The sequence below is a fragment of the Nematostella vectensis genome, chromosome 1 (genome assembly GCF_932526225.1).
Source record: "Nematostella vectensis chromosome 1, jaNemVect1.1, whole genome shotgun sequence".
In the NCBI taxonomy this organism is placed as follows: domain Eukaryota; kingdom Metazoa; phylum Cnidaria; class Anthozoa; order Actiniaria; family Edwardsiidae; genus Nematostella; species Nematostella vectensis.
The window spans coordinates 14,151,272-14,165,457 of record NC_064034.1 but is presented as its reverse complement, the minus strand read 5'-3'; the positions used below and the strand labels follow the sequence as shown (position 1 = coordinate 14,165,457).

Below are 14,186 nucleotides of genomic sequence, written 5' to 3'. Positions count from 1 at the left end.
ATGCATTTGATGAACTTCCCTTATCCACTTCCAATATCATTCATCCAATATCATCATTCCAAGCAGGGCCGGAAACAGGGGGGTCGGATTGGGTGGATATCCACCCCCTCTTTTTAAGTTAAAAAGAAAGTCGAAAGAAAATAAATGTCTGTGAGACGGAAGGTACTCTCCATGTGCCTTCGCCTGCTTTGCTGACGCGACAAATCCAATTAAGCGTGAAGTATTGTTAGATCTATGTGACCTACCAAGAACCACTGGATCAGTTATAAGCCGTGTATCCGGCCATTATCCACCCCTTATTTTAAAATCCTGGATCCGCCCCTGACGCTTCATCCTCCTACTTTACCTCCTTTGAAAGGCCACTTTCACTTTCTGGCCCTTCGCTCCTAGCGTTCGCTACAGTCCTCCGTGCAAAGGAAATGGCATCGACTTGATCTCCCTTTAATATCCTCTTCTAGCAGTTGAGCTTCTCGTTCTCTATGTATAGATCAAGGACCGACACCTTTAGCTTCTTGTGCTTGCCCTCTCTATTGGGTTGTACCCAGTTATAGTTATCATACTTTTTCAACTTTTTCAACTTTTTATTCGTCTCTCAGCCTTCTCCTTGACTCTTTACTCTTTCTTTTCTTGAACACATACAGGCGCGTACCCAAGATTTGCTGAAGGGGGGCTGCGTATTCATATGGAAAAAGCATAGTATTTGAAGAATGGCTGGAGAGGGCCGCGCAGTCATGGTCTAGTATGAAAAAAGCATAGTATTTGAAGATTTCTTAATAAGAAATAACCCACTTTTCTCCCCTAAAGGGAGGGGGATGCGCGCACCCCGTGTACGCGCCTATCATGGGCCTTTAAATGACGATGGTGATGAAGAAAAAAGTCACCTAACCCTCGGCCATTGTGACTCATCAGAGTCACCGGAGAAAATTGGACCATATTGTAATAAATCCTACTCCATGCCCATTTATCTGATTATGAGTTTTAGAATATGATGTAATTATATTATGTATTATATATGAAGTAATTAAAGATGTTAATTGCACAACGGCCAGTCAATGGTTGACTCGCAACGTAACACAACTATGCAGATTAATGAGTTCCATGTTGGGGTTTATGTGATGGAGCAAAGAAATATTCAACAAAAAATATTTGTTCAAAAAAATTTGGACCCTCCCCTAAGACCCACCCCTCCCGCAAAAAAATCAGAGCTCCCCCCTTCCATCCCGCTAAATAATGACACGTCCCTTATGGATGCGTTTGTATAAGTCTGCTATGCACGATTCACCTGTTCACAAAACACACACAAGAGAATAAAAGCCCACTGGAAATTACCTCTATTCCTTTGTCTTTTTTTGTATCTAAGTCCGTGTAATCCTTATCATTGTAGGAATACGACAGAGGCGTTTTTATTGCATACTGTTTAAATTTCATAGTGACTAAGTCGGCAACGGCTTTTTTCCTTTGTATCGCCAGCCAAGCGGAATAAAAAAAAGAGGCCTCTGCTAGCAGGGAAATGATGAATGTGTGATCAAGCTGAACATAAATAGAGTAATTGGATGGAATCATTGGGGTTGGATTGCAGTGTTCTAACCATCACGTATAATTATGAAACCCTGGTTCCAGGATCTCCTTCCTTCTCTTCCTTCATAGCATGAAACTCGCCAGTGCGCCAGGAACAATACGATTATTGTATAGAGTTTTTTTTCCTGCAGTTGCCGTCGAGGATGTTTAAATTCCCTGGCAGTTATGGATGCGTTTGTATAAGTCTGCTATGCACGATTCACTGATTTACAAAACAAACACAAGATAATAAAAACCCACTGGAAATAACTTCCATTCCTTTTTCTGTTTTTTTTTGTATCTTAGTTTGTTAGTGCAAGTTGCATGGCAATGTAATCCTCATCATTGCGGGAAGAAGACAGAGGCGTGTTTAAATTTCATAGTGACTAAGTCGGCATCATGCCAGCATAGCCAGCATGTTTTTTCCAGCATGCACTTGTGTAGAACCCCCCTCCCCTCGACCTTTATTATGCATCATGTTCCATCACCCACAAAAAGGCACCCTATGTGAAACATAAAGCTCATGTTCAAAATAAATTGATGCTTTGATTATCAGGGAAGGCTTTTATGTGTCAAGGAGGTAATATTTATTTTTAAAAAGAGGATCAATTAAAGTTCCTCCCAGAAAAATGGGTGCTATTTTATTCTCTTCAATATTAAAATAATAAACAAATAAATACATATCACATTCCTATACATTAATAAGTATATCAGCAAATCACACTATCGTAGTGGATTTGACGTAAAAGTACCCAGTGCCTGCCTGTACTGTCCCGATTCCTTTTATTTATTTATTTTTTAAATTACCTTACCTCGTCTGCACATAATGAGATGACAAAAGATTTCCAAAGATCCTCAGCCACTTGTTGGAAAGTGGGGGATTTTACTGAGAGACTTGGGACTGCCTACTGGTAATAGTATGCTTTGTCAGTTTATCAGTGATGGCTTGCTCAAGGAACTGTTAGTCAGACGTGAGGCATCGATCTCGGATAGAGCTGTTAGACTGAAAAGAGAGATGACATGGTCACCAAATGGACAAGCTAGAAGGAAATGCTCTTCGGTATGTTTGTGGCTACATTCCCCTATTAATCAGACGGAAAGCCCAAAGATACAAGTCTGCCAAGCATGCATCAATTGTGACAAGTGGGTTCAGTCTGCAGACAAGTGCAACACTACAACTTCATTTCTCGAGTACACATCTAAGTGGACAAAAAGTGTTGACAGAGGAAGACTGGTCCATGTGAACGGCGAATTCTATGCGTCGTATTGAGGAGTTTGTTCGGAACTATTTCAATAATAGTTTTCTGATTAACTACGCTGGTGGGAACTTGAAGCAAGCTATAATGGCTGAACTATTATGCTCCAAAGGTGTTGTTGTAATAGCTCGGTCAGGATAGGGTTTGGTGGCCCAGAGACAAAGAATTACAATGAAGTTGGGACGTTTAACAATATAATTCACTCGCTCTCGACATCGGGTTTAAGTCTGAATCTGATACACCCAGCATCGTATTACTAGCGACCTAACTGTCATACAATCATCAACTTAATCTCTTAATCTGTTCCGCTACATCACGCACACATCACTACATTGTAATGGCATGTGACAGGATAACACGCGACATTAATCGTGAGAAGATCAGTTTTAAAGTGTTCAAGATGGTTCTCGGACAATACACAGAATTACGTGCCAAGTCATTTGTAAGGACATGGGTGAGAAAAGCCTGCACAAAGGACTGGCACAGCATACCCAATAGTCAGACCAGTCAAAAAATAGTGTACAAGTAGTTTGATTTTTTTAGTACAACCCAACTCAAATTGAGATTAAGGTTTCTTAGTTTTGCTTCTTCCTGCTTGAACAGATAGCCAGTGTCAATAGCAAATCAAATTGGTCCACAACAAAGTATGTGAGTAGTTTATATTAATACACTTAGCTACCTGTAAGGTCCTTCTGCCATAAAATTCCATATGACAGGGCTCTCATTGAATTATGAATTTAAGGAAGTTAATACAATAATGTAATGAGACAATTTTTTGGGAAATGATTATTTATTCTCTTTTTTCAGATATTGTTGTAAGTTAGTGATATGGCAAATGAATTCCAGATGGCAGTTGAAAGTATGTCAGAATTGCAAAATGATTAAAAATCAGATCTTAGAAAACACTTTGTGCTCATTGTCTACTCAAAGGGGAGTCGACGCCTCCTTGGCAAAGGGTTGCTGTCTGAAGGCTGTAGTCTCTTCCTTCCTCTGTTTCCTCTGCAGTTTCCTTTGGCAGAAGCCATAGCAGCAGAATTTGTAACATGCAAGGCTAGGTAGTTCTGAACTGAGCATATGTTGGATTGTCGCTCGCACCACCACACCTCCTTTGCTTTGCAAAATATTCCTCTAGTGGGTCCTGGCAGAACTTTTCACTGAGTAGGAATTTAACTCCTGGTTCGTGAAGAAGGATCTTCCCAAGCTCCACAAATGCTTTAACTAAAACAAACAAGGAATATCTAAGTCCGATATAAACTCCCAAACATGCTCCCTAGCTCATCTAACATGAAAGCCTGTGGTGATTTTACTTAAAAAATAAAATATTATTTGCGTGTCTTCATTGAGTTCTGAAAACCAAAGTCTTTTTGTTTGAGAGGGTTGTTTACTGATGATGCAGAAATTCCCCTAAAATGACCTTATGCTGAGTCATCGCACGACCTTCATGATCTGTACTATCTCAATCATTGTATAAATTATTATCAAGAAGAACACCATAAACTGATTAAATTTTACAGAATGTCTACACTTCTTACGAGTTATTCTGAGACCTTCCAAGGTTTCACGACTAAGGCACATTCTGTTGGTTTGCTCCTTGGGTAGGTGTCCATAATCTCTTGCAACAGACTGCTGCCTGTGAAGATACCCAAGAAAGGTATCTGTCAACGACTACAATGAAAATCACATCAAACAGATAGGAACCATATATCAGAATTTACAGGCTGGTTTCTGATGCTGGGATCTTTTACAAAAGTTTCAGATTGCCAATTTGTGCAAGGTACATAAAAATAGGGCATAAGAGATTTAAGTCGTATTGGGGTTGAATATGGTATTTTATTGCATTCCTATAAAAACCTCACTGTAGATTCAGGGAACATTTAAAAATCATTGAGACTAGCTAAGGGTGAGTTTATTTGTACTCTGTGTTTGAGACATCATTACGATTTTTATAAAGGTTAACCTTCTATTTTATTTGCTTACCTTTTTCGTATGGCAACTTGAACAGCTTTCTTGACCTGACACCTTCAACTGCATTCTTAAGCTGTCCATCATTGAGACAAATTTCCCAGTAGCTTTGGTGTTCTCCTCCCAATGAACTTAAAGGCATTGACGAGAGAAGATGACAAAACCTGAAAATAAACACATTTTCTGAATTTAATTTTGTCCAAAAAAAGGTTCCTGAAAAATTACCTGAGCAGCTAGGTTGACCCTCATACGTAAAAAGCTGTTGAGATACACATGCTCATGCGTCAACTTAGGAATCAGCCTCAGTCCTGGGGCATTACGGTTGATGCAAACATCCCGTTCGTAGAGTGTTACTAGGTGCTGCCAGCTGATATCCATCCCATCGTTCTAGACAGGTGAACAATAAAAAAACATGTCAGTAAAGCAAAACAAAATTACTACAGTAATTATGTAATTAAAATTTACCTTCATTTTTCTCTTGCTCTGTCCATTATGTTACTTCTCCCAGCAATTCCGAGTTGTCTTTATCAAATGTGGAGGGTCACAGATGAAGTAGAGGTCACGTGACTCCTCGGAGTATATGTTTGGTGTCTTTTAAACAACCTCGCCATCTAGAAATTAGGAGCCCTATGCAGCTTGAACAGCTTTCAATTTGGAGTGGCCCAATCCGCAGTGACAGAGCGCACCTTCAGCCCTAATAATCATGCTCCGCTAGTTACAAGTACTGTAACAGTAAGACCTGCTGCTCCCTGGTATTCCGATGAGGTTAAGGAAGCAAAGAAACAGCGGAGAAAACTTAAGCGACTATGGCGAAAAACCCATCGTGAGATGTATGTTGAACAATGTGTTCGAGTAAACCAGGGTATTTATGATTTCAAAATGAACTTTTATGCTGAAACTATAAAACTATAAATTCTAAATCTAGTAATAAATTACTGTCTCGTGACTGTCCTAAAGATCTCGCGGAAAGTTTTTCAAACTTTTTTACAAAGAAAGTTGAAACTATTCGTAACACTTTCCCTTCAACACAAACATATTTGTTTCCAGAAAAGAAATGCTCCTCTGACTGGCTTGATAATCTCTCTATTACATCAAATAAAGAACTCAGCTCTCTTCTCAAGCCCATGTGGAAAAAATCATGTGTGGTGGATTCAGTTCCAGGGTATTTAATGAAAGATTGCCATGAAACATTAATTGCGATACTGACAAAATGTGTTAACTTGTCTTTTGAAACAGGTATTATCCCTGACAGCCACAAAAAAAATTGTGTTAAATCCCGCACTTAAAAAAGACTCACTCGATCATGAGGTTCATAAACATTATAGACACTTTCTCTAATTTGAGATGTATCTCGAAGGCACTGGAAAGAGTTGCAGCTGTTCGCTTGCGCGAGCACTGTGATAACAATAATCTCCTTGAACGTTCCCAGTCGGCATACCGAGAGGGCCACGGTACAGAAACGGCACTTACGCGCATACATAATGACATCCTTTGTGAAATAGACAGTGGTAAATGTGTCATACTAGTTCTACTAGACCTCTCTGCCGCATACGGTGAATCATGAAATCTTCCTCAAACTACTAGAACATCGATATGGTATAACAAGTAAATGGTATAACAAACCGCACCCAATATGTAAAAATAGGTGACGAAGTCAGAAGATGCTTTGTGGCGTTCCTCATCGGTCGGTGCTAGGTCCTATATTATATTCACTATATACTGCACCGCTTGCTAACGTTATCAAACAACACAGTGTAAACTTCCATTTTTATGCGGACGATACGCAACTATACATATCATTCGATCCAAAACACGATAGTGAACTGAAGCAAGCAAAGTGCTGTATAGAATCTGGCCTTCGTTAAATAAACTAGCTGGATGACGACTAATAAACTGCAGCTAAATAGTGACAAAACAGAACTGTTCTATGTACATAGGTGTATGGTTCGATAACACTTTGATCATGGACAAACAAGTAACTTCAATATGCTAATCCTCCTTTTTCCAACTACGTAATATTGCCAAAATCACTGCGAGATTCTTATACACACTTCTATTTCTTCTAAACTAGACAATTGTAACTCTCTTCCCACTGGCCTTGATCGAAAGCAAATCTTTAAACTACAATATGTTCAGAATTCTGCGGCGCGACTTCTTACACGAGCACGCAATTCAATCACGTCACTACTGTTCTGCGTACCTTACACTGGCTACCCATCAGAGAAAGAATACATTTTAAACTCCTTCTTTTAACTTTTAAATCCCTAAATTAAATCGCTCCAGACTAAATGAAAGACATTTTAACTTCTTATAAACCAAAGCGCAGTCTTCGTTCTTCAACTAAGTCTCTTTTAGTACAGCCCTTTTTTAAACTTTATACCTACGGCTCTAGAGGCTGTTCCGTGAGTGCACCAGCTATATGAAACTCCCGCTCACTAGAACTTCGGAATTGTAAAGAATTGAGTATGTTTAAATCCAAGATCAAGAGCTTCCTTTTTAATAGCGTCTTCGACAATTGACTCTTAATGATTGATTCTCATGATCTTAGTTATGTATCATAAATATTTTTTTATTACTTTTTTACTTTTTATTTTGTCTTTTTATTATTTATTCGATATATATTGTAATGAATTTGTAATTATTATTTTAACATAATATTAAAACGGTAAAGCTCCTTGGATCTATAGGAGAAAGGCGCTATATAAATCTATATTATTATTATTATTATTATTATTATTATTATTATTATTATTATTATTATTATTATTATTATTATTATTATTATTATTATTATTATTATTATTATTATTATTATTATTATTATTATTATTATTATTATTATTATTATTATTATTATTATTATTATTATTATTATTATTATTATTATTAGAGAGACTCCAAAATCATCACTTCTTCCCATACAAAAGGGTTAAGTTGGGCACTTGTTAACCCTACTGAACTATAGTATGCAAAATGAAACTTCAGGCTTGCAAACAGCCCTCTAACCATCAATACCAGCACATGGGTAGCTAGCTGAGGCTCGTCTAAACTTTCATCTTTGCACTGTTTGTCAAAATGTTCCATGGAGTTGTTGAGTGTTCCCATGTTGGCAAACCCCACAATCTGGCCAATGGACTTTGAGTACACAAGGTCGCTTTTAATTTTAATTTCATCTACTATAATGCCGACATTTGCTTCCCAGTCTTTCATCTCTCCCAATTCATCAAGCAGCTTTTCCAATATGCTGATACTAATTCCAGTCTCTGCATCAGTCCAATGGCTAAAGTCATATAGTGTGCATTCACTCGATAGCTCAACCATCCCACTCGATTTAAATAATGAGTAAGCGGATGGGGATATCTGTCGTAGGGAATTGCATCACTTGATCATCAGAAGGTGCCATCGCTTCCCTCTCGCATCCTGCAGAAACGCCATTTTTTTTTTTTGTTACCAGAAAAGGGACTTAAAAGTTCCTTCTTCAAAGTGAGGCAGTCTTCCAACTATGAGAGTTTTTTTCAGCTCAGTGTGACGATTTTCATCAACCATAGTACCATTAGTTCGTCTGGGCCCAAGTGTTTATACTGGGTCCGCGAGTCATGGCCCACTCTGGGCTAGTTTCTGCTCCTGCCCTGTCATGTTTTGCCCTGACTCTTTTGCCCGTAAAATGTTTCTTGCTCTTTTACATCCTTCACACTTTGAGCAACCAGGGGGAACTAAGGAAAGGCACTTCTTTGTACGTATAGTTCTATTGTACGTAGCTCCTGATTTCATATCAGTAACATTGTAGCCTTGCTCTTCGAAATAGGATGTCCCCTCAGCAACAAAGCGTTGGCCGCCACGTTTCGAGATACCTTCAAATCTGTCAGGGTTCCCACTACAGATATTTGAATCAGCGACCATTTCAAGGAGAATCTTCAAGGATGATGGAACCAGTTTTTCAGGAATAGAATTAAGAACACCATTGGTGAAGCATAAATATCAAACGGAGAAGTTAAAACGTGTGAATTCGTCGCAAAATTCTTATACATTTTCTTGGAATTTTTCCGGGAACCATTTTGAGAATGTGACATGTGAGGTAGTCTTTCTTAGAGTTTCCCTTGTAAGGTTTTCCTCAACTCGCCAAACCGTGACCCATGATCACCAAATACAAAAAAACAATCGTGTTATTCAGCTGATTCTCATTTTCCATGGTTTAAAATAAATCAACTAAATCTTCGTCTGCATATTGGACAGCATTAATGTCCCCATGGGAAATTTGTGATTGAATCATGTACAGAAATTTAGTGTTCCTTTTGTAGGTTTTGATAAGGCCTAGATAATAGCGCAAGCTGGCAAGATGGTACCGCTTGTTGCAAACGCAGAATTTCTTCTGCATGTGACTGTCTCCTTCGTTCCAGAAATACCTCCCGTGGAGGATTGTCGAAACCTTTTAGTCAATAATCAAAAATCCACAGACCTGGAGAGTCTTCAGTGTATAACGTAGCGTAACCGTGTTCCTTGTAATCCTTGAAGATAAACCGCCATTCATCCACGGGCTTGGCATTTGCCATTTTGCGCCTGGCCTCAGGTTGCTCTGCCTCGGCAATTCCAGTGAGCATTGTTGTCACCTGTGCTGTTGTGCCATCGACTACAATGGTGTTGGCTTTCAAGAACACAGTATTCTTAGCCAGCGTATTCACGGCTATGTCGTTGTTTTTCACCCCACAGGAATCACATTTATCATTCATGAGCGTATCTGCAAAAAGCTAAAATTCTCGTTTCGGTTGCTCTGGTTGGCCATTCTATATCTCTTTCAATTGCAGTTGATGACATAGTCTTTTCATATTGGCGTTAAACTCCAACAATGTATTGATGTGCTTTATTGCAACGTTTGCTATTTGCTCAACTAGTGAATTAGTAACTGAAACTTTCTCGCAATGGTCCTCCACGGCAGTGCTCTCTCACTTTCTGTTCTTAGGGTCAATGAGTATAAATAGACTCTGGGCCGTCACTATATCTTTTGGCAACGACGGGTACGATAATAAATGTTGCAGTGAAGCATAAATATTAAACGGAGACGTTAAAACGTGTGAATTCTGCTCAAAATTCTTATAAACTTATAAAAGTTCTGGAATTTTTCTGGAAACCATTTTGAGAATGTGACTGACATGTGAAGTAGTCTTTCTTCGAGTTTCCCTTGTTGTGTTTCTAACCGTTTTTAATCGTGTTACTTGTAATCCTTGAAGATGAACCAACATTTATCCACGGGCTTGGCATTCGCCATTTTGCGCCTGGCCTCAGGTTGCTCAACCTATATATTTTCCTTGTTTATTAATTAATTATTAATTCATACTTTTAATTCCTGGTTATATATGGTTATATTGCCCTTATTGCACAGCATAGCAATATAAAGCGGAGCCAGCGCGGCAGCAGGCCGCGCGCGGAGCTACATAGGTATAGAAATATGGTAAGCTATGCGACTTGGTTTTGTGGTCATCGCGCGGTTACACTGTGGTGTCACAAACCAGCCAGCCAGTAATACAGCCACGCAGCTATCAAGCCCCTCTTGGTTCTGACGCTTTAATGTGTTTTTAGTTCAAAAGTTTGAAAAACGTATTTAATGAGAAAATATGCAAATTCAAATGGGCTGAAGTCTTTGAGGAACTGAAGTACGAGCCGATAGTAAAATCGCCCGTGGCAGCAGCTAAAAAGAGGACTAAAAAAGGCTCTACACTATACCATTCTGTATTTATTCTTGTCTATATCTATGTAAGTATGTTCAAATTGCTTGTTAGACCAGGAATTCTCAGTTTTAATGCTCGGTTACTGTGAGCTTAGTTGCATTATACCAAGATAAATTAATATACATAAATAAATAAGACTACAACAGTACATTATAATAATTTATACAGCTCTATTTCGAAACTAAGGTCTTAAATGAAAGTAATGAACTGGCACTAGCGGTGTGTGCCGGAAGGCTGTTTCAATCTGGAATAGTGTTGGGGGAAAATAAAAACTTGTAAACATCTGTACTCTAAAAACATATGTATAAATCGAACAAGCTAAGTGTCATTGATACAGTAGCTAGACTACTACGTATTTCTGTCGTTAAATTCTTACTTACCGTGAGGAATATACGCCTGAATTTATAGAACTTGTAAGTAAGTATTTACGAATTTAACATTTTTATGGGGATTGTCAGTTGAATAAAAGCCATTCAAGTGCCAAAATTATAAACCTATCGGAATTCAAGTAGATGGTATTTTAGCCAATCAAAACAAGGATAGATGACATTGATATGATATACTAATGATATACTAAAGCTGGTACGGTGTTTTTGTTTGAGCGATTGGTTTTGGAAAAAAAAAGCGAACAAACGAGCATTATAAAAGCACAACAATAAATGAAAAAGAATGTCATATTCAAAATGCAAATCATCGTCAAAAACTCACCTTGGCAGTGTTTTTTTGTCGCTTTATGTTTGTCGCCTAGTGGTTGTGTTCGCTTTTTGTTGTAAACCGTGATCTTTCTGCTAGCAAGGAACTCGTTAACACAAGTGAATGATTTTTATAGCTGAAAACAGACATCAATCCAAGGCCTTTTCCTCTCAGGATCTCCTTACATAGATATAGCCGTGAATGAATATAGAATGGTAGTGTAGAGCCTCTCCTCTTAGTCCTATTTTAGCTGCTGCTGCTGCCACGGGCGGGATTTTACATCGTGCTTGTACTTCAGACAAATGTTTCCTCAAAAACTTCAGCCCATTTGAATCTCATCAAATACTATTTTCAAGCTGTCTTTCTTCTATGAACATACGAACTTTGCAGCACAAACCCTCAGCTTTTACAGTAACGTAAGGCCTCCAGACGGGACGAGGCTGTCTGTCAGGAACACATCTCGTGAACTGAGTGTTCTGCTCTTCAAGAAACTTGACAACGTGCGGAATGAGGTAGAACGGAGGAAATACATAAGGGTTCCTGAAGGCATTTGGGAAAATATTAACTCCCAATGACCCTGGTACACGATAGAGGGAGAAGAACGGAAGCATGCGTCCTGCCGGTTCAGATTGCCGGTTGGACGGGATAGCCATTAGGTCAGCTGAATGTGGACCAAAGCATGTCTATACTTGAACCCAGGCTTCTTGTGACAGTTTGGCGTCAACCCGGGCAAGCTCACGGGGAGGTGCGTCAGCGGCGTTCGGAGAAGACGGGACAAAAATAAGCCAGATTTGCATACCATATTGGGTAATGACCATAAACAGCCTTTTAAAAGCTTGGTTCAACGCGTGTGACTTGCTACCCTGCTTATTCCAGGCGCCCATCAGCACCTGACTGTCTGTGAAAACGTCGACGCGGCAACCCTTTGCGAGATCTGAAAAGGCTTCTAACGCGTTAACCAGGGCTAGGGTTTCCTTAACTTTGATGTGACTGTTCAATTTGTCTTGAGGCCAGTAGTCGCGGATACTGAGAGGCCGGGTACCCGGCTTGAGGAATGCACCCCATGCAAACAAGGAGACCCAGGGGACGACTTCGTTCCAATGCTTTAAAAATAACCATTGCTCGATTTCCTCCCGCAAGGGCCTTTTCACCGAGATAGGCCGTGACGATCTTGTTCCTTTTGCTATTGCGGCGTTGACCTCGTTCGTGAAAAGACGCGCTCCCGGCATTGCCCGCGAGAATGATACAGCCTTTCCTGCAAAACGCTGCAGGGTCTTGATAGTAGTGTTGCTCCCCGCCAAGAGCGACTCTGTAAGCTCGATAAACTTGTGCTTTTCCTCTAATAACTGAAAGCTTTGATTACGTGAGTCGATATAAAACCCCAAATATCGCACACGCTGCTTCGGAATCAGGGAGGACTTTGCCAAGCCAAGGAAATATCCAAGTGATAGAAGAGTGAAGAACACTAAGAAGGCAGCTGCGTTTGCTCGAGCGCGGCCACGTTCAAGGTCAGAACCAAGAGCTGCGTTGGCCGAATGGGTGGATTGAAGAACAAGCTCCCCCGTGTGGCGGTCATCAATGTAGAGAGCACCAATAGATCGAAAATAGTGCGAGGCTAGCAATCCAGTTGAGTGATAAATATAGGCTGATGCTTTCCACCCAAAGGGTAAGGCATTATAGACGTAGTAGTTGCCCTCCCATTCAAACCCCAAAAATTGTCTGCTCTCTGGCGACAAAAGGATGTGATGGTATCCTGACTTATCGTCACAGACTGTTTGAAACGAGTTCTTACTAACGTAAAACTGAAGTGAGGACAAGTTATCAAGTTTGAAGGGACAGTCTTGAATCCATAGATTCATGGCTTTGTAGGTTCCACTTTCAGGGGCAAAGAGAGATAAGGAGGGGTTACGTGATTTACTCTACCCCAACGGGAGGCTCCAGACTGCACTCCGGCGCTGATAGATTTGTTTATGAACTCTTCAAAACCCAAGCACGATCTGTTATTTTGGAATACTCGACGAGGAGGGAGGTCGGAGTAAAAAAATTCACGGCCAAACTGCACCGAAATATGCTGGAAAAATTCTCTGACGTTCACTTTATTTGATATCCAAGAGAGAACTCGACTTGAAAGGCCACCGGGCAATGAGTCCGCAATAAACTGCCAAGCGCTTAAGTGCTGATGAAGATTTCCTGACACAAACTCTTCAGGATTTCTGAACGCTAGCATAAAAACATCTGCCAGAGCTTCTCCACGCATAACAGCGTTCACAAAACCGGGGGAAAGGTGGGTATTGTTGCTGCTCAACCCCTGAGCCCCAATAGGTGAACCATCGGCTTGTACCCAAGACACAGATCTACCAGTAACGGTCTTAACATTGGAAGGAGTAAAGGTCAAGTCGGAATAACGTGCTCGCTTGGGTGGATTGTGCTACAAAAGGAGAAATTATGAAAGCGTAAGCGGTACCGAGGTGCACCTGGGGGACTGGGCTCAAGGGTTGACCAGCTTAGGTGCGAGCGCGAAGCTGGCTGGTAGTCACTGTGATCCCATCTAAGCTAAAAGGTCAAACCTCGAGCACAGAAGTGGGCTAATGCGCAAGCAAGGGGAAGAAGACGATAAGACTAAGGGATGTCCGAGGTGAAAGTCCCTTGGAATCCGGGTTAAGAGACCGGCCTAAGAGAGCTGTTATTGTACGCGTGTGAATAAAAATGGAAAGATTTACTACATAAATAAAAGCTATGATAGCTATGTACAAATAGCTTCTCTTTTCTTTATATATGTATGATTTATTATGTTTATGTGTCCAATACTTTATTATAAAGTTGTAACGCACTTACACCTATAAGAATTTTATTTGAAATTAGTTATATTTTGACTTCATGCGATGTGCTGGACCACATCAGGACTTACCCTAAACTTTGCATATATGTATGTATATGTGAGTACTTTTTTAATGAAACTTGCCTGAGAAGAGAAACACATGAAGTAGAACGAGGA

The 14,186-nt window shown here is 40.0% G+C and overlaps 1 protein-coding gene across 1 annotated transcript; it reads right to left on the bottom strand.

Moving 5' to 3' along the window:
- Positions 1-11,874: 11,874 nt before the first annotated feature.
- LOC125560975 lies at positions 11,875-13,050 on the bottom strand. Its single transcript, XM_048723668.1, has one exon. It carries the CDS (start codon positions 13,048-13,050, stop codon positions 11,875-11,877), a length of 1,176 nt encoding a protein of 391 aa, XP_048579625.1.
- Positions 13,051-14,186: the final 1,136 nt, after the last annotated feature.

Excerpts from the sequence above, each read along its gene's own strand:
- LOC125560975 (XM_048723668.1), bottom strand. The coding sequence starts at position 13,050 with ATGAATCTATGGATTCAAGACTGTCCCTTCAAACTTGATAACTTGTCC.